General features: G+C 44.9%; 1 protein-coding gene across 11 annotated transcripts in view; it reads right to left on the bottom strand.

Moving 5' to 3' along the window:
* Window positions 1-21,791, bottom strand: part of LOC114601139 (protocadherin alpha-C2-like) — a 188,717-nt gene that overhangs the window by 46,507 nt on the left and 120,419 nt on the right. The window contains exon 1 of one of the 11 annotated variants that reach the window (XM_077933513.1): window positions 8,200-10,963. The exons of 9 other annotated variants lie outside the window; for them this stretch is intronic. In XM_077933513.1, coding sequence (XP_077789639.1) covers window positions 8,200-10,713 — 2,514 coding nt within the window. In that variant the 5' untranslated portion in view covers window positions 10,714-10,963. Of the gene's footprint in view, window positions 1-8,199; window positions 10,964-21,791 lie in introns of those variants that run through there. One more of the 11 variants, XM_028738209.2, reaches the window with a different exon arrangement.

Here is a 21,791-nt window from a genome sequence, read left to right on the forward strand (position 1 = left end):
TTCAGCAGGGGGCCGGTCCACCGTCTCTCAGACCATGTGGTGGGCTGGACTATATTTTGGGAGGGAAAATGTGAACGAATTCCTGTGTCCCACAAATAACCCAGAGATGCCTTTTAAATAAAAGGACACATTCTACTCATGTAAAAACACGTTGATTCCCCGACCATCCGCGGGCCAGATTTAGAAGGCGATTGGGCTGCATCCAGCCCCCGGGCCTTAGGTTGCCTACTCCTGATCTAGATACACACACACGAAATAATTTGATATGCTTATCACATCTAATTTCACTAATAGTTAATGAGATCTTTAAAAAGATGGTTGTGATGAAAAATAACCATGCACATTCATAAAACCTCTAATATTGTGTCTTGCTTTAATCAGTGCTCACAGAAGCCCCCTACAGGCAGCCACTAAGTGTACAAATGAGCCCATGTAGGGAAGTAGTGAGAAGGGCATTCAGATTGGGGGGGGGGGGCATTACAAGCCTTTGAACAAGCATAAAGGACCACCCATTAGTTGCTTCAGGTGTCTTGCTCAGGCTTTCCTTGATCCATAAGATTGAACCCTCTTATTTCTGAATTCATGTTTTTATTTCTGTTTGTCTGGCTTTTGTGTTGTCAATTTGCTTTTATGACACTGTCTTGTTGTTTTTATGCTGTATTTTTGTATACTGCTTAGAGATTTTTAAATACCAAGCAGTCTGAAAATGTGTTTAAATCAATCAGTATGTCTGGTTCTATGACTCAATGTGCAATCCTTAATCCACATGCCTGGGAGTGAAGCCCCACTGAATTCAATGGAACTTACTTCTGAGCAGATATATAGGATTGCACTGTAAAGGGCAATAGAAATTCTCTGATGGCTTCCGTTTATGTTGGCTCAAACCCTAAATCAAGACAGGGAAGTAGAAATCACAGATCTACAAACAATCACATTTGCAGGGGGGAAGTGAAGGCTGCAATAACGTAGCTGAATCCTGCCAACTATTAACTCTTGCAAGCATAAAACTGGGATAGCTCACTTGGTAGAGCATGAGGCTCTTAATGTTGGTCAAAATATTCCAGCATTGCAGGGGGCTGGACTAGATGACCCTCATGGCCCTTTCCAATTCTTTAAAAAAATGTGTCTCTGTGTGTGTGTGTGTGTGTGTGTGTGTGTGTGTGTGTAAGAGACTGAGGGGGGGATTCATCTGCACAAGCCTTTACTGTGGATTAACTTGAGTCTCTCACAACCTTCCAGGAAGCCATTCTCAAGTGCATTGGTAGATATCTATAAGTACCTGCATTTTGTAGGGTGAAACTGGCAGCTACTGCCTTGCTCTCAGATCCACAAACAGTTTTCCATGGGGATCGCATGGTGAGAAGAGGGCTGGCAAGCACCCCTTCAGTTGAGGGCAGACTCATTTCAGTTCAGGGCAGACTTCTCCTGCCTTTTGTCAGGGGTTATCTGAGGCCACTGCCACTCCCTGTTTCTTTCTTTTGAGCAGTCATTCTCATTCCTTTCCTTACTCACCAGCAGCTGTAGTTAGTCAGGAAAGTAGCCAGTCCTTCACCCTAGCCAAAACGACACCTCCTGCCATTACTTTCTGATTACCAGTGCCACTGATATCAACCTCCTATCCTCCTCGTACACAGCAACACACACTCTGATCAGACGGGAGAGCAGATGCTATAAAACCGCTGCAGAAATTTGTGAGCACAACAGAGCAATTGAAATGCATCACTAGATTCTATCCCTGCAGCTTCAGAGGGCTTGCTGCAGAGTTCCCATTATTGTTGTTTGAGTTTCAACCAAGAAACAGCCCCCAGGTGGCTCACAAAAGGTAACACACAAATACTAAATTCAAGGGGGAAAGTGCGTACAGTCAGTGATTATTCAGCAAACATCAAATGTGTTGGCCCTTCCTATCTCAATGTCTCTCAAAGCAGAGAAAACAGTGGTACCCAAACAGACGTTGCTATTGTTAGGCAAAGGTTTAGCATGCCAACTGACCAATAGCAACACCCTACAATGCATCTCTGCTGAAGGCACAGTTTTGAAGCTAAGCGTCACTCTGGTGAAAGGGCTTTTTGCAGCAGACAAGGCAGACTGAGAGGCTCAACTGCTGCTGAGGAGAGCAACAGATGACGAAGGTGAAAATCCAGCTCATAAGACATCTGTGGCCAGAAGGATTCCAGCACTTCCCTCGTCAGGGAAGAGAGAGAAGTATTCAGACAGTCAAAGAATGGCACATATTTTCTGAAAAGGTTACGTTAAAAGCCCAATGGTAAAATAAGATTTCTTCCCTTCTCCTGCAAGACAGCAATTGCAAATGCTGGCTTTAATCTCACAGTGGGTCAGCAGTGAAGCCAAGACGGCTTGCCAGGCTTGTTGTTCCCCTTAGGTGATTATCCTGCCCTGACTGCCCTGTTCATCCAGCAGTGATGAATTATAACACTAGACATTCATTAAATCCTGTGCCTTGATCCTTTGCCTCTGCAGTGCCACCAACAATCTCTCTGCTGCCTGCTGGCTATTGCGCTACTAATGCTGCTGAAATGACCCCAGAGCATTCTTTTTTTTCATTGCACAGAACAAAGTTTGTCTATTTAAAACAGTCGTTTGCAGACAGACAAAGCACTTTTAATAGTCACAGTTAGCATGTGCTTTTCAGAAGCTACTAAATTACAACCTAGAAATGCACGCCCAGGTGGACAGCATAACCAGGAAATGACTCCTTCGGTTCTAGAACACTCTGGCCAGATCACTGTCTAGGTTGTTTGACACTTTTCCATGTTTTTATTCATAGTTCCATTCCATTTCCACAGTAATATGCATTTTTAAAGAATCATTTCTAAATACCTATTTAAATAGTATTGTGCTGTTTAAATACATGTACAAATGCATATTTAAATGCGTATTTTCTGGCAAAATAGGTATTTAAAAGCACATTTTGATAATTTAAACTGCTGAGAACTACATCTCAAAATCTGAAGAAGCGCAAAATCCCCCACATATTCAAGTTCCTATCTGCACATTACTCCAAGAGGTGTGTGGATCATGTCATTTTGTGTTGGAATTTGCAAAGACTGAATTCCTCAAGAATTCTTAGATTAGAAGGACCGAACCCAAAGGGTGCTCATCAATGGTTCCTCTTCATCCTGGAGAAGAGTGACTAGTGGGGTGCCACAGGGTTCTGTCCTGGGCCCGGTCTTATTCAACATCTTTATCAACGACTTGGATGATGGACTCAAGGGCATCCTGATCAAATTTGCAAATGACACCAAACTGGGAGGGGTGACTAACACCCCAGAGGATAGGATCACACTTCAAAACGACCTTGACAGATTAGAGAACTGGGCCAAAACAAACAAGATGAATTTTAACAGGGAGAAATGTAAAGTATTGCACTTGGGCAAAAAAAATGAGAGGCACAAATACAAGATGGGGGACACCTGGCTTGAGAGCAGTACATGTGAAAAGGATCTAGGAGTCTTGGTTGACCACAAACTTGACATGAGCCAACAATGTGACGCGGCAGCTAAAAAAGCCAATGCAATTCTGGGCCTCATCAATAGGAGTATAGCATCTAGATCAAGGGAAGTAATAGTGCCACTGTATTCTGCTCTGGTCAGACCTCACCTGGAGTACTGTGTCCAGTTCTGGGCACCACAGTTCAAGAAGGACACTGACAAACTCGAACGTGTCCAGAGGAGGGCAACCAAAATGGTCAAAGGCCTGGAAACGATGCCTTATGAGGAACGGCTAAGGGAGCTGGGCATGTTTAGCCTGGAGAAGAGGAGGTTACGGGGTGATATGATAGCCATGTACAAATATATAAAAGGATGTCACATAGAGGAGGGAGAAAGGCTGTTTTCTGCTGCTCCAGAGAAGCGGACACGGAGCAATGGATCCAAACTACAAGAAAGAAGATTCCACCTAAACATTAGGAAGAACTTCCTGACAGTAAGAGCTGTTCGACAGTGGAATTTGCTGCCAAGGAGTGTGGTGGAGTCTCCTTCTTTGGAGGTCTTTAAGCAGAGGCTTGACAACCATATGTCAGGAGTGCTCTGATGGTGTTTCCTGCTTGGCAGGGGGTTGGACTCGATGGCCCTTGTGGTCTCTTCCAACTCTATGATTCTATGATTCTATGATTCTATGCTTCCTCTGTTCACCCATGTTTAGCATAAATTGTCCTGCCTCCCTTGGCCAAATCAAAAGTAAAAATAAAAAAAAAATGAGCAGAGACTTCAATGGGGGGGGGGGGGAGAGAGAGATTATTTAGCCACTTTCCCTAGCACGTTTTGTTTTGTTGCTTCTACGCAAAGTCTTCTCTGTAATCTGGCTTCTCTTCCCGCCTCTCCCCACTACCACACATATCCTGCTTGGGAACTGTCCTATGAGTACTTAGTGGGGAAAGATTAATTTGCAAATTCAGGAAAGGAGGGCATGATGAAACTGCCTGGGGGCAAAAATAAAGCCAGTTTTTTGGCTGCACTCACAGTTGCCTTCTGCATCCTACTCTGGGTTTGTCTCCATCACAGATTTGATGGGGGAGGAGCAGCTAGATATTTTTAGCAGAGAATTCTCAGCACCATCATCAAACAACAATTCCCGGGATTCTTAGTGAGAAGCCAATGTAGCGAAACTGGTATAAAGCAGATATAGGTTTGTAGTACAGATATATGTTCTCTCTGTCTCATATGGACTCCTGTCTTGGCAAAACACAATATCACAAAACTGCAAGGCAACTCAAGGACTTCCAATCTCTGCTCTAAGCCTCAATAGCCCACCACTTGCATTCCATCAATAAAAAGGTAAAGGTACCCCTGCCCGTACGGGCCAGTCTTGACAGACTCTAGGGTTGTGCGCTCATCTCACTCTATAGGCCGGGAGCCAGCGCTGTCCGCAGACACTTCTGGGCCACGTGGCCAGCGTGACAAGCTGCATCTGGCGAGCCAGCGCAGCACATGGAACGCCGTTTACCTTCCCGCTGGTAAGAGGTCCCTATTTATCTACTTGCACCCGGGGGTGCTTTCGAACTGCTAGGTTGGCAGGCGCTGGGACCGAACGATGGGAGCGCACCCCGCCACGGGGATTCGAACCGCCGACCATGCGATCAGCAAGTCCTAGGTGCTGAGGTTTTACCCACAGCGCCACCCGCGTCCCTATTCCATCAATACTTTTCTTAAAAACCTTTAAAGGAGATACCCATAACCTCCAGGAAATGCTTTCCATTATGAAACTGCAATAAGCAAGATTCTCTATTGTTTTAACTAAATCTAGCTTCAGTTTCCTGCTGATGCACTGAATAGCTTCTGATGTAGTATCCCCCCCCCCCAGCTCACCTTCCAATTATCCAGGTCGCTAAGGCTTTCTGGGGAAAACTGAACACAGGTGCCATGCTGGAAGCTACTGAGGTGTGCTCAGCACTTTTTGGAAAATTGACCTTGATTTGGATTGCTGATCATGTAAAACTCTGACGCACACAGAGGTGGAACAAGAGAAGGCAGAATGAAAAAACAAAGTATCATTCCTAAAATGCTCCCATTTTACCCAGGTAAAAGACACAGTTTGGCGCGCGCACACACACACACACACACACACCACACACATTTGCGTACACACATACACAGGCTGGGAGCCTCAATGGCACTCCTCTACCTGGGGCAAAAAACCTAGCTAGCCGCCGCCCCCCCCCCCCAATATGGATACGGCTCTGATAGAAATACTTAGGATATTGTGATGGTCACATCCATATGGCATCCCTCTTTGTGCTGATAACATACCACAGTACCAGAAACCAACCAAGAAGTTACAGGCAACTACAAATTCCGTACTTTGAACAAAACTTCCCCTCTTTTACCCCACTATACTATTAGTGACATCATGGAAAGTGCTAGTAAATTCCCATGCAATAAGCAAGTGGATAATTTAGTGCTGTTTTAAAGGTGAGGAAAGTCCCCAGACTTGTCTTTTACAGTCTCTGATTGATGTATTTTATTCCATGTTTACAAAACATGTAAGAAAATGCAAAACTGGATTGTAAAATCTTTAGAAGCAAACTAGATGAGATATCAATATACTCATGATCATGTATCCTATAGTTGGTAGCATTGGTAGTGGTAGGTTAAAGTTAAAAACAGCAATATATAGAGGGTGATCAGACTGGGCCTGGAACTAGGAAGGGGGCGGGGAATTATCCTTTTTATTCTCTCCATCTCTGTATCCCTCTCTGTCTCTCTCTCTCACACCCACCACTGCTATTTGCCCTGAAGATGGAAAATGCCAAGGACATCACACTGTTTTCAATGAAACTTTCAAACTTTGACATTATGACTTAAATCCAACTTTTTATATGCAGTCTGATATGCAGGAAGAATTCACTTCAGTGACCAGGATAGGTAATCAAACACAGAAAAATACATTGCAGGAATAGCACCCACCCTTCAAGTGACTTGGGGAAATTCTTGCCCTTGTGGGAGCTCCGTATATATACTGGAGGCTTCACATGAGCACACTGCCTGTACATTTACATTTTTATTAATGCAGTGAAGAGCAGATGGGGGGGGGGATTTCCATCAGGAAACTGATGCGGAGAGAAAGGATTAACCGCTCTTCCCATGGTCCCAATACACATGCTCTTTGCCAGAATTTTAAGCAATAGGAGTTCCAATCTTGCATCTTCACTGCCTCGTTTAGCCAGATCTTTACTTTCAGTAAACTTGTTTAGGTTTGTGGCACCAAAAATCCATACTGCTGTGCAGCAAGTATTTTATCTGGACTGAGGTCAAACAAATAAATTATACCTATTGATTCATTTCAGAAATGCAGAAATTATCAAGCTGACGTAGTAGCCTCAATAGGTTGTCCATCAAACCAAGCCCATTAAAAGCTGTCCATGGCATAATCCAGACTATTTTCTCAGCGCAGATTATGCTAATTTTCTATTTAAGGTTGTTGTTGTTTTTTACTTTTAAGTAACATAACCTTTTTCAAGTGAGCAAGTGATTGTTGGAGAAAAATTACATTGAAACAATTTCACCTTGGGGCTTTCAATATGAAGTATTATTTTTTTTTACTACTTAACTTATTTAACTTGTTTTCTGAATACTGAAAAAACTGGCTGTCCAACTTTGTTTTTACTGTACTACTCTTATTTTCAGCAAAGCATATCTGCATAATTTTACCAAAATATTGAAACTGAGTACGTTTGGTTTTCTACTTCTGAAGTCCATTTGGAGACAGTGTGACTGCTTTCACAATACAGCTTTGAATGGTACCTGGAAAAAAGACCCAGTATTGTACTACTGTGCTGCAGATGCCATAAAGCTGAAATGATATATAGGATCCTTTACAACCTACTAAGTGTTAGTATTGTTTACTAATAAATAAATAAATAAAATAAAGTGTATCACTACAAGAGAGCATGATCGGGTAATAAAGAGGCCATAGGTACTAAACAAGTACATTGGGGGTTACAGACTAATGTACTGCAACAGCACAGCAAAAACTGGGTCAACATACTGAATTATGTCACTAGACTTTCAGAGAAATGGGGAGGTAGGACAGGAGGACAGGAAGAAGAAGTGAGAAGTAAAACACTGTGTTACCAGATATCTATTCATATCTGCTCAGAAATAAGTCCCACTGAGATCGATGGTGGGATTGTAGCCTAAGAATATTTTATATGTTCTCGGCCGCCTGGAAAACATACAGCCAAGTGTATCTTAATATGGCGATCCAGAAGATGGAACATAATTACAAAGTCTTGTAGGCTGCAAACCAATACCCTGGGAGTAAGCCCCACTGGACACAGTGCTTCGAAGGAAACGCGCATCACCTGAACATCATTTGAAGCATATTGATTCTCAGACTGAGCCTTCTTATGCTTCTTTTATGCGTATTTTGTGCTATCATACAATCTGCTAGAGTGAACTTTCTCCCACATGTAGAAAGGTGATAGAACACCCTGATACTTTGATCAGGAAGATAAAAACCCCTTTAAAACAAAGTGCTACACAGATATAATACACCTGAGCTAGCAGAGCAGAAGGAATCAAAAGCCTCCAATTTTGTTTGGGGGGGGAATGAATGCCATACCTCGCCATTCCTTTAACCCACTCTTGTTTCCTATCAATATCCTGAGCATTAAGCATGTAAAAGACCACTGGTTACATTCAAAGCCTGTTCAGGTCATTTTATCCATTCAGTCCTCACCTCATTTGGAGCGATGGGCTCACTTTTAAGTATGATCAGGTTCTGTGCGCTCTGCCCGCTCTGCCCAGTCAGATGTCTCTCAGTCATCCCAGCCTGGGAGTGGATTCCTGCTGGGACCCCGGTGTTGTAAAACATGAAAGTATCACTTCCTGAGCCTGCAGTCAGACAAGCTTTATAGCAGTAGGTCTTGGAAAGAGAGCCATTGCCCCGCACTTCAACAAAATGGGGCTGGACTTTTAAACCATTTGACGTTCTGGTGTCAAGGTTGTTATTTGCCTGCTTGTACATTTCGACCGGGCACCTTTCTCTGGGCGTCCCACAGAACCCCCCACAACAGGAGCTCATGTGCACACTGTGTTTCTGGCACTTGATTACAGCGAGGACAACGATTGTCAAGAGAAATATAAATGAGACAGAGCTCAGAGCAACAATGAGATAAAGGGTGATCTCAGAGTAACTTCTAGAGCTTTTTACGTGCCTCCTGGTGTCAGGAATGATTTTGGAAATCCTGTCCACGACGGCAACTATGATTGACACGGAGGAAGACAAGGGTGGCTTTCCATTGTCTCTCACAACAACAGTAAGGTTGAAGGTGGTCACAGTGTCCTCCGGCAGTTTTCGAGTAGTCCTAACTTCTCCACTGTGAAGTGCCACTCTGAAGAAGTCTGGAGCTGAAGACTGGGCCAGGTGAAAGAAGAGCCACGCATTTTGCCCAGAGTCTGCATCAATGGCTATGACTTTGGTCACCAAGTATCCAGTGCTGGCTGAGCGAGGGATCATCTCCATAGCTGCTGAGGCATTAACTGGGGCAGGATACAGAATCTGTGGTGCATGGTCATTCTGATCCACCACATAGATGTTCACTGTGGCTGTGCTACTGAGTGGTGGCACCCCTGAGTCTTGGGCCTGCACAACAACCTGGAACTCCCTCAGCTGTTCATAGTCAAAGGAAGTAACAGCATAAATGTCACCAGTGTCAGGTTTAATGGAGACATAGGAGGCCACAGGGAGCCCTTGAATCTCTCTGTTCAGCAGAGAGTAGGAAATTTGGGCATTTTCATTGGCATCAAGGTCAACAGCCTTGGCAGTGCAGAGGGAAACCCCTGGAGCATTGTTTTCAGGGATGTAAACAGAGTAAGTGGGTTCTTCAAACCGTGGTGGGTTGTCATTGATATCAGAGATGTCCACCTGGATGACTTTGTGAGAAGTTAAGGGAGGGATCCCTGCGTCTGCAGCAGTGATGGTAACATTGTAGGCAGCAGCCCTTTCGCGGTCGAGAACCCCCTGAGTCACCAGGGTGTAAGAGTTTTTGAAGGAATTAAGTTTGAAAGGGAGGTTGGCAGGAATGCTCAAGCTGACTTGCCTGTTCTGGCCAGAGTCCTGGTCAGTGACGCTCATTAAGGCCACCACGGTGTCAGGGGGGGCATCCTCAGAGACGGGGCTGTACAAGGAAGTCAGCACAACCTCAGGGGCATTATCATTGGCATCCACAATGTGGACTAGCACCTTGCAGTGCCCAGCCATGGGGACGGGGCCCCTATCGGTGGCTTGTACATAGATCTCATAGGAGGAGGCCTCCTCGTAGTCCAGCGTCCCGTTAACCCTCACCTCTCCCGACACTGGGTCCACGCTGAAGAGCTGGCGCACTTTCTCCGGGGTGTAGCTGCTGAAGGAATAGCGCACGTCGCCGTTGGAGCCCTCGTCCGGGTCGGAGGCGTTCAGCCTTGCCACCAGCGTGCCTGGCGCCACATTCTCCATTAACGTCGCCGTGTAGGTGCTGCGGTCGAACTCCGGCGAGTTGTCGTTGGTGTCCAAGACCCGCACGGAGATCTGGGCCGTGGCGGACTTGGCCGGGTCGCCTCCGTCGACGGCGGTCAGCACCAGCTGCTGGCGGGCGCTCTGCTCGCGGTCGAGGGGCTGCAGCAGCACCAGCTCCAGGAGTTTGCTGCCGCGCTCGAAGTCCCCCAGGCCCAGCCCGAAGTGCTCGCTGGGGCTGAGGCGGTAGCTCTGCACCGAGTTGGAGCCCACGTCGGGGTCGTCGGCGCCCTCGATGGGGAAGCGGGCGCCCGGCAGCGCGGACTCGCTGACGTCCAGCCGGTACTCCGGGCGGGGGAAACGGGGCGCATGGTCGTTGATGTCCAGCACCTCCACCTCCACGCCGTGCACCTCGACGGGCTGCTCGATCACCAGCTCCAGGCTGAGGAAGCACGACGGGCTGAGCTCGCACAGCGCCTCCCGGTCCACGCGCTCCTTCACCACCAGCAGCCCGCGGCCCACGTCCAGCGCCAAGTACTGCCGACCGCTGCCCGACGTCAGCCGGGCGCCCCTCGACGCCAGCTGCCGGGGCTCCAGCGCCAGGTCGTCCGCCACGCTGCCCACCACGGCGCCCCGCGGCACCTCCTCCTGCACTGCGTAGCGGAGCTGCCCGACGGCGGGAGCCAGGCACAGCAGCAGCAGCAGCCAGCAGCCCAGGGCCTCCGCCTCGCGGCCGCGCCGGGGACCCGGCGGTGTCATGGCAGGTCCGGGAAGGGAGGCCCCGGGCAGGCGCACGCTCACCCTCCCGGCAGCAGCGGCAGCGGCAGGAGGGTCATGCAGGCGGCTAGCAGGCGCCGCCAGGAGCCCCCGGCGCGGCCACTGCGCCCCTCCTCCGCTCCGGGGCCGCCCAGCCCCTCATGTCGCCCAGTCGCCAGCTCTGGCCCGCTCTGCGATGGCCCCGTATCCTCCGACGACAGACAGGCTGCTCCACTCCTCCTCCTCCTCCTCCTCTTGCTCTTCCTCTTCCTCCCCCGCCGGCTGACGCGGCTGCTCCTCCGCGCTCCGGGGAGGGGCGGGTTCGGCGCTCGGCTGGCTCCGTTTCAGCACCTGGGCGAGGAACAGCGACCTGGAGGCGGGCGGGCGGCCAGCCAGGAGCGACGCGGTGAGGAAGAGGCAAGGGTAGGGCCAAGGAGGCGTCGGCGGGGCAGTCGAGGGGGGGTGCTGGGGGGCGGGAAACAGGGGCGCAGCTATGCAGGCCGGCTGCCCCACTCACTCACTCACCCCGCTTCTCAACAAACACGGGGCAGGCGCCACGCAGCACATGCACACACCCGAACACCGGGGGCTGCTCGATGCCTAGTCGAGCCGGGGGTCCCTCTAGCCTACTTCTGCTTTCTCCACCTGGCACTGCAGATTCGGACCCAGGATATTCGCCATCCTGGCTGCCTGGGAGGCTTTCAACGAAAATGCCAGGGGTTGGAACAGATCTCTTCTGCAAGAGGGGGTGAGTTTTCCCGCCCTCAAACTCTCTCAACTCAAAGCCTCGCTCCCATCCCAGCAAGACTCCTTCCTCCCATTCCGATGTCAAATCCAAGAAAAGAAAAGGTGAGTCCTCCCACTGGCCTTCGACCAGCTCACACTCCTGTTTGCTGCAGCCACACCAAGATGTTCCTTCTTTGGTGCAGCAAACAAATCAAGGAGAAAAATCCGCCCCCCCCCCCAAAAAAAACCAACAACTAGGAAAGGAGTATGTTGATTTATATAGGTGGGTTCAAGATCCCTAAGGCTCCAGGAAGTAATGAAAGAGAAAAATAAGCAATCAAAATGCAGGAAGAGGGATACTCGATTTATAAACAACATTAACACACCACTTCCAATCTTACCAATTTCAAGCTTACTAGCAAATGAAAAGATGACCTATACTTTTACCGGGGAAGGGAGTGCCATAGTTGTGACACAGCCCCTCTAGAGGCTTTCAGTCTTAGACATCTAGATGTCTAGAAAAGGCTTCCCTGCAGGTCCTTTTTCTTGCTTTTCCAAAACTCCCCCTTCACATTGCTTTTCCTTCCTGAGTTCCTTCATATACCAAAACTGGTATGTGCAATCCACCTTCTGGAATCTCACCACACAACTTGTGACTCGCCAAGCCAAACCCAGGTTACTAGCTATATTTCTTTGACAAACCTCCTGTTTTTGCTACTTGCCTAGGGCTGGAGGAAGGAGAAAGTGCGTCTAATATCTGGCAGCCCACAGGTTGGCAGACTATGTTTGGCGTGGTGAGCCACAAGTTGGGCAGATCCAGACTCTGCTTTTCCTTAAATTAAATCACAAGCTTTTAAGACAGCATTCATTATAAAACTGCAAATGAATGATAGTCTTTCAGGAATAATAATGAAAATGAGGAGTCTGGGAAGTAACAGTATTTCTCTGTATATGCCAATGATTGTCTCTTATTAAATTTGGATTCATTGTGTGCAACACAAACTCTGGACTTCAAAATAAAATTAACCATCCTGCTTTCTTTATTCGTATCAGAACTATTGCCCTATGCATGTGTGCATGCAGAATCACCCTATGCAGAAAATCTTATTACAAAAAATACAGTTTCTATAATAATAGCATTGGTAGTTAATAGTATTGGTTTTGAGATCCATTTGAAAAATCACATAATTCCAAGAACAATTACAAAAAGATAATTACTCCCCCCTCCAAATCCTCGTATCTTATGCCATAGTTCATACATGTTTTGAGTACCAGTAATTTCCTGCTGTTTTCTTCTCCTCCTCCCCATTTCTATTTTGTGGGATAAGTGAGAAGAAGCAGTATGAAGAGCTAACCCTTCAAGGCACATAGTTTTCCAATGTCTATCCTATGCAAGGAATCGTTGCATGCATTTCTTGTGTCAACAGAGACTATCTGTATGGCTTAGTTATTACTAGTGTTGTAAACTAATGTCTAGGCTGCACTACTTTGGACAGTATTTGGGGGCTCACATGATTAAACGCTCTCCAATTTTCAAAACCATCACACGCAGAAAACTAGCATGTACTATTCTAGCCTGGCTTTTTTCTGACATCTACTTTTTTCTGTGTGTAAGCATTACATTTTTTTAAAAAACTGAGGAGCATTTTGTAATGTCAGCCCCACTTGTAAAATGAACTGATACACCTTAGAGAGAGGTTTACCATCTGGAATCCGTCAGAAAGAAGGGTGGGATATAAATTCAATCTATCTATCTATCTATCTATCTATCTATCTATCTATAAATAATAATGCTGGGAGTAGACCTACGTTTTCCCCATACTGTTGAATTCAAAAGGTTCCAAATACTTTAAGCAGAATCTGTATAATCATAGCATTTATTGCTTTTATTTCATTTTGGATGTTTTGTTGTTGTTACAATGTTGTAAGATGTCTTGGAATGAGTCATCCTTAAAGGTAGAGTATAACTATATTATACAAACTTGTGGGTTGGAATACAGATGTCTTAACAGAGGCATTGTGGACTCTCCTTACACTGTATGGAATTGCACTGCTGATAATCTCCTCATAAAGCTTCTGTTTCTCCCTCTTTCTAAATATATTTCTAAGCCTCTCCTGAGCCTGCATATATTTCTTGTTCCAGTTCTGCATCAGACATTTTGTTTCATGCTTCAATCCTCTTTTATGCCTGACTTGCTTGTTTACATATTTCTTCCTCATTTGAAGCTATTGGCCTCAGTTTGTCATGTTGGGCATCTTTATTAAATTGATCATTGGTACTAATATGTACTCTCCCCCTCATGCCATGCCTCAGTTCAGTGCAAAACTAATCTCATCTTTGATGTAAATTGAAGTCGCTTAGGTGTGTGGAGGTGGTGGCCATGTGTGTGTAATACAGCTGTTTTGCAATAAAACTTGTCAACCAATCATTGAAAAAACCCTGACTACATTTAGATTGTATATTCTTTGATTTTCGGATATTGCTGACTTTGCCATTGTTTCAGAAACTAGTATATAAAATATAATAGTCCTCATCTTACATCTCTCTTTCTGTTCAACATGTCTGTGAAGCTACTGGATAAGATTTGGATTTAGGTGGATTTAACTGAAGAGTAAGGTCACAATGAGAGATTGATGGAATTTCAGCTGCCCAACTGTAAGCATCACCAGTAGCTTAAAAAAGATCACACAGCTATCTAGACCACGCCCTTATGCAGTTAACATCTAAACCTTGTTGTCACTGAGGTAGCAAAGCTGTGACTAGGCTGTACTCCTTTGGGTGTGTCGTTCTGTTTTTAAATTTGAGACTCACTTGACTAAACCTTCCTCCATACAGCAGCAACAAGAAATCCCTGCAAATGTAAAGCAAGCATGCCAAGTGGAAAGTTAGACTAGAATCCTTATCCCTAATATTTAATTTTGTGTGAGGGTGGATTTTGTTTTATATGGAGGAGCATTCCTTCAAATGAGCCCCAAGCTAGCTCTCTGCAGTAGTACAGCCCAGACAAAGCTTGGCCAACACAGGTCTTCCCCCCTTCCCCCCTCCCCTTACTTATTCTCTGGCTATTCTGAGGACTAAATGTAGACAAATTAATTGAAGCTGAATGCAGACAAGACAGAGGTAATGATGGTTGGCAGAGGGGATAAGGACACTCATTAGAGAGGATGTTCAGCCTCCCCAGGTCACACAGGTTCATAGCTATAGAGCGCTCTAGGGGTTGCCATTGCACCTGAACGTTCATATTGTAGGAATGCTTTTGGAAAGGGTTGTGTACCCTAGACAGTTCAGAATTTGAAGAATAATGGCTTTTTCCCCAGTCAGAACTCACCGGAACTCAGTTCTGGCACCTCTCAGGTGGGCGCCATTGCCATTATAAGAGAACAAGGGAGACATTCATGGTGAGCTCCACCACCTCTTTTTTTCTTTTTTTGAGAAAAATAACACTGGTAATAATAGTAATAGTAATAAAAAAAGTATTACAAAAATAAATATTCCTAAGATCAAGTGATCTTCTAAGGCAGCGGTTCTCAACCTGTAGGTCCCCAGATGTTGTTGGACTACAACTCCCATCATCCCTGAGCTCTGGCCTTGCTAGCTAGGGGGGAGTTGCTGGGAGTTGTAGTTCAACAACATCTGGGGACCCACAGGTTGAGAAAGACTGTTCTAAGGTGTGGAGTTCCATAACCTGAGAATTATCTCTGATTTTTGCTGATGTTCTAATTCTATCCCAGGAGAATATTCCCATGTAGATTGAAACCTGGTTATGAAGTGCTTATAGTTATAGTCCTGCTTATATGAACTGGCTTGCAGTCAGTATTCCCCTGTGCTACTTAAAAGCATTTGACCCCCTAAATTGTGCATATATCTTTGTAAATATGGTTCTCAGTGCGGTGGTGAGCCTGTGTCTGAGCTACACCAGCTTCAGACTATGGGCTCACAAGAGGCCTGCAAGCTGCAATCCTTTCCCACTAAAACCATGGGAGTTTTGTTACTGACTTCAGTAATACTAATATTCCACCTCTGTAATCAGAAGATGCCAGTTCTGGTTAAAACAGTGGCTCCTATTAAGTACTTGGGAAGCTGAAATTATGAGCTGGTTCTTGTGCATTGTGTTTTGATGGATTGTTAAAGCCCAAATTACTTATTTCCACTGCTGGAGGTCATGTTGTGCTTTTGGACAGCCCTGTAGCTGGGCAGTGTGCTGCCAACGCCATTTATTCTTTACCAATTTGTTTGTTGATTTATTTTGCATTTGCCTCTGTAAATAAAATATTGGTCCTTTCAACAGGGTGAGAAATGTTCTGTATTAATTTCTTTAAAACGAATACAGTATTTTTCCCATAGCAATTCCCCTCCCTTTTCACTCCTTATGGTTACAATGCTAATATAATTTCCGTATCATCCATGGTTCTTGCTATCTAGTAGAATTTAATAATTCCTTAAAACACCTTTCAGCTTACAAAAAGTACAAGACTCCTTCCTGACAAGCAAAGAATAATAATAACCAGTCACTTTGTAGCTGTTCCCCCTCTATTTCATGACTGATTTTATCCTTTTATTCTGCTTTCAACAAGGATATATGTTAGATGTCATGAACTTACTAGGTGGCTATAGGCAGGCCACCTATCTCCAACTTAGCAACCTTATAGGGTTGTTGTAGAATTACCAAAGAAAGGTGTTTTTGTTGTTGTTGCATTGTTGGATACCGATGAGACCATATAAATGCTAACTGGTGGTGGTGGCTCTTCTTATTTGCTTTTAAAATCTCTACAACATCGACTGCTATCATGAGGCCCATGTAGCACCCAATTTCTAGTTGGGCAAGAATAAATAATGCAGACAGATGTGGATTCAGATAATGAATTTGTTCATCTTCTAGCAATTCTCACTGTTTAGGTGACCTTCAGCTTTTGCCATCCAACAGAAGCATTATTCAGGCAGAGAATGATGGCGCCAAGGAAATGCAGAAATGTATGCAGTTATAGAAACTCACACAGGTATTGGGGATGGCAATAAACAGGCTGACTCCTTCAGAATTTAGCACAGTTTTGAGGGTAGTAGATGCATATACAATGTTCACATTTGAGTTACCTGCATAAATAAGGGATTGGCAGTGTGTGTGTGTGTGTGTGTGTGTGTGTGTGTGTGTGTGTGTAAGAGAGAGACTTAGGCCTGATTCATAAGTACCAATAGCAAGGTTGCATCCACCAATACTGTAGTTATATTATCATGGTGAAGGATGTTTATCAATAATGGGAACGATCCCATTTTTGCTTCCCCTCCCCCTATCATTTAGAACATTTTTCATGCCAGCATCTGTGGGCCCCAGAGAACTCTGGCATGAAAATGTTAGATATAAAGCAATTTATACAGTTGCAGCAGCAACATGGACAATGCAGCTATGACACAACGGTTTGGGCAGCAACCCTGCTTCTACTGGTTCATGTGAATCAGGTTTAAGATATGACTGTTGCTGGAATTGATGCTGGACAGTAAATAGCCTTTGGCTGTGTGTGTTACTGGCTATTAGAAATTCTACTCGAAGGCATCACCATTAAGTGCTTAATTGTACCATCAATCGATTTTTTGCTTCCTCATTTAGTGACAGATATTTTTTAACCTGGTTTTCCACTGCCAAAAGAGCACTGCCAAGCATATATAGGTTTTGAGCCCACATGCCAATCATCCTTCCTTCTGCCAAAACAGAACTAAGCTATTCCAGCTGTTTCCATACAAAAGCAAATTTCATTTTTCCAGCCGTCAAATTTAAGATCTTTCCTTGAGGGAATCTTCCAAAGCTATTTCAACTTGACTTCAATGAATATTATTTTGTGATGGGACATTACTTGCTCAGAAATTCAAACCTTGGACTACTGTCACAGTCTCAGAAAGCATGGACAGAAAACGAAATCTCTGTAAGTGAAAAGAGAGCTATAGGAGAAGCTGGTGTGGATTAGAATGCAGGCATCATAAAAGTACAGAGCAATCCTGGGGGAATTGTTGTGAGCCTCCTCCTGTTGAAACTGCTGTCTTGCCATTTTCTGTCAAACATCTGGCTGCACTAGGAAGACTATGAGAGTGACAAGTGCAATCTAGTATTGTTTACCAATTTGTATCAGCCACTTCAAGACTAAGGCCATCAAACTAGACATGCCACACAACACTATGAAATTAGCAATTGTGTTAATGTCTCTTTTTTTGAAGTAAATAGCAGGCATGGGAGGGAAGGTGGTCTAGGTCAGGGATCAGCAGGGAAGACTTTGCCATTGGTTGGATCCCAGTCTGGATCTAGTGCATGCTCCTACCATCTCCCATTATTGGTCCCCCCTGTGCCTCTAAATCTAGAAAAACAAAACCATGCTTGCAACTGGCAGCTGAATTAATGGTGCCATTGTTTGGTCTGGCCTTCAACAGAGAATAACTGAATTTAGTGAGACGTAATTCTCAATAGGGGACGCGGGTGGCGCTGTGGGTAAAAGCCTCAGCTCCTAGGGCTTGCCGATCGAAAGGTCGGTGGTTCGAATCCCCGCGGCGGGGTGCGCTCCCGCTGCTCGGTCCCAGCGCCTGCCAACCTAGCAGTTCGAAAGCACCCCCGGGTGCAAGTAGATAAATAGGGACCGCTTACCAGCGGGAAGGTAAACGGCGTTCCGTGTGCTGCGCTGGCTCGCCAGATGCAGCTTTGTCACGCTGCCCACGTGACCCGGAAGTGTCTCCGGACAGCGCTGGCCCCCGGCCTCTTGAGTGAGATGGGCACACAACCCCAGAGTCTGTCAAGACTGACCCGTACGGGCAGGGGTACCTTTACCTTTACCTTTTAATTCTCAATAGGATTGTATTATAAGATTATATTATTTTTATTATTTATAAAATAATATTTGTATACCTCTCTTCATGAAAAAATATCAAAGCAGCTTACAACAAGCTCACATAAAAACATTTGAAACCATGTAAAAGATGGTCAACTATTACAGATAGAAACTTTAACTTATCTCAGAATAAGTCCTATTTTGCCTAGGCCTTTAAAAGCTATTTTTTTGTTCATTTGAATTCCCCCAGCTCTTGTTTTCATATGCCTTTATACTATTGTTTTACTGGGTTTGTGTTGCATTTTTATTTTAATGAGCCTGATGAGCATGGGACGAGGCAGTGAACAGCAAAAGTTCAGATCAGAAAATAGCCTGTTTCCATGGTTCTGCCCTTGAAATATTAGTCCTTCTCCTGAAAAAAAGCCCCTAAAGCTTTATGTCAAATGCTGAAACCCGGCAATCCTACCACCACCCTAATAGTACACTCTCAAGCCACACTCTCCATCCATTTCTATGTCACCTAATGGGTTTACTCACCACCTGAGCTGTACAATAGGATGACCAAGCTTAATGTATCAAAATGAGAAAACAACCCTAGGCTGGTTCATGGTTCATGCTGGCACCGTGTTATGCTGTGTCATTGCACCCATACAACTGTCCTTACACTTGACCCTGAAGGCCTAAAATAAAATAAAAACTGCTGCCTCAGAAGAGAGATTTGGAGGTGTTCTTAAGTTGAGACATATACAACCCTCATGGGTTTTAAGAACCTACACTGAAAATGAGAACCAATAGGAGCTGCAATTTGATAATTGTTACTGAAGCCTAAGAAAAACAGTTTGTAAGGTAAACACAAGGACAGAAAAATACATTTTCACTTACACCAACAAAAGAAAGGAAAGTGCAGCTACAATTCAATCAATGGGATAAGTACCATAGACTTTAATAAATTATTCAAATGCATCCAAACTTTCAGATGAACAAGCTGAACCACAGTAATCACAGTCGCCAAGGTCATGTATGAAAATTCCTCTGAAACAATATTAAGGTTATATCCAACCTTAGCCATACTCATAGTAGACCATCTGAAATTAATGGACACAACTCATTTAAGTTAATTAATTCCAATGGGTTTTCTCAGAATAGAACTTAGTTGGATGCAATCCTTAATGTTTTACTACTAAATTAAATTGCTCCTACAGAAAAATAAAACATGCATGTGTTAAAAACATAAGAAAGAGCTTGGCTGGACTAAACCAAAGGTCCATTGAGTCCAGAACCACAGCAACCAAGAAGATACCACAAAGCAGGACAAGAAGTAAATAGCCCTTTGCTGGTTTTCTTGTATTCAGAGAGGCATTCCCTCTGAACACAAAGGTCCTAGTAAGCTAATCACCAGCATACAAGGGCTATATTAACTAGGCTGCAATCATACACACATTTTACATGGGAGCAAATCCTTGACTGAATAGGGATTCAATCTTAATTCTGAGTAAAATAGGTGATAAGGGACACCTAGCTACATTAAAGGTAAAGGTACCCCTGCCCGTACGGGCCAGTCTTGACAGACTCTAGGGTTGTGCGCTCATCTCACTCTATAGGCCGGGAGCCAGCGCTGTCCACAGACACTTCCGGGTCACGTGGCCAGCGTGACAAGCTGCATCTGGCGAGCCAGCGCAGCACACGGAACGCCGTTTACCTTCCTGCTGGTAAGCGGTCCCTATTTATCTACTTGCACCCGAAGGTGCTTTTGAACTGCTAGGTTGGCAGGCGCTGGGACCGAACGACGGGAGCGCACCCCGCCGCGGGGATTTGAACCGCCGACCTTTCGATCGGCAAGTCCTAGGCGCTGAGGCTTTAACCTACAGCGCCACCTGCGTCCCTCTAGCTACATTAAATGGATTCAAATCTCCAGGGCCTGATGAGCTACACCCACGGGTACAAAAGGAGCTTGCGGATATAATACTGGAGCCTCTGTCCATAACCTTTGAGAATTTCTGGAGAACAGGTGAGGTCCCTGCAGCCTGGAGGCAGACAAATGTCCTCATCTTCAAAAAGAAAACCCATGTAACTACCAACAGGTCAGCTTGATATCAATACCAGGAAAGGTCCTAGAATAGATAGTGAAACGGTCAGTCTGTGGACACTTCAAAAAGGATGCTGTGATTACTAAGACCCAGCATAGGTTTCTCAAAATAAGTCATACCAGATGAACCTCATTTCCTTTTTCTTTCTATCTCTCTCTCTCTCTCTCCCTCTCTCTCTCTACACACACACACACACACACACACACACACACACACAGTTACAACCTTGTTGGATCAGGATAATGCTATGGATGTAATATATCTTGATTTCAGTATATTTTTGTGGTGACGCTGATAAAATGTGGGCTGGACAAGATAACTGTTAGGTGAAATTGTAGCTTATTGACCGTCTGAGTGCTCACTAATGGTTCCTCATCCTGGAAAAAGGTGGCATGTTGGGTGCTGCAAGGTTCTGTCCTGGGCCTGTTGTTGTTCAATGTGTTTATAAGTGATTTGGAAAAAGCAACTTAGGGATTCTCATCAGATTTGCAGATGACAACAAACTAGGACAGGCACCTAATGCTGCAGAATACAGATTTAGGATTCAATATACCGGTAACCTTCACCAGTTGGAGATCTGGGCCCAAACTAACAGAATGACAGCCTTTCCTCAAATACAGGGAGCAGGGACAGAAGAGCCACACTCTTTATCTTTTGTGCCATCCCCCTTAACTACTTATTTTATAAAGCTTGGGAGCATTATTTGGCTAGAATTGGGGATAAGGTGGGAAGGGGTATGTAGCTTGTGGCTTTCATAAAGGAATTGCCTACTTTTTATCATTATTATCATCCTCAACAACATATATTTATATGCTGCCTTCTTTCCTGGCAGGTTCATATGAAGAAACACAGTCTTTCAGAAAGCTTGAACCTAAGCTGTGTAGGGGTTTATAACTTTGAATTGCATCCAGAAACAGACTGGTAGTCAGTGGAGCAGTTCTAAGGAGTGAGCTGTGTGCTTCCTACAACCAGACCCGGTTAACAATGTGGTTTCAGCTCTTTGGGCCAGTTGAAGTTTCTGAGTACTTTTCAAAGGCAGCTCATTGCAGTTTTAGTGTTGTTAGCCGCCCTGAGCCCGGCTTCGGCTGGGGAGGGCGGGATATAAATAAAAAAAATTATTATTATTATTATTATTAATCCAAATGGGATGTAAGTAAGTCATGAGTCACTGTGGCCAAATCAGATGTCTCAAGGACATATCAAACATCTTCCAAACATTTGGACATTTGGACAACCAACCCGGATTGTGGAACTTCTACTCATCTGCTATTGACATTGTCTATTTTACAGCCTGTTTTTAATCTAGCAGTGTCTGGCATATTGACTGGGTTTGGATACAGGTCAGGAGGCGTGTTTGTACAACCCAAAAACTTTCACTAGGTTGTTCAGAAACTAAACTCATCTTTTTTCTTACATCAGATGTTTAGTTTTCTCAGGTTTGGGTGATAACCTTCCAAGTGA

The sequence above is a fragment of the Podarcis muralis genome, chromosome 8, assembly GCF_964188315.1.
Source record: "Podarcis muralis chromosome 8, rPodMur119.hap1.1, whole genome shotgun sequence".
NCBI classification, from domain to species: Eukaryota; Metazoa; Chordata; class Lepidosauria; order Squamata; family Lacertidae; genus Podarcis; species Podarcis muralis.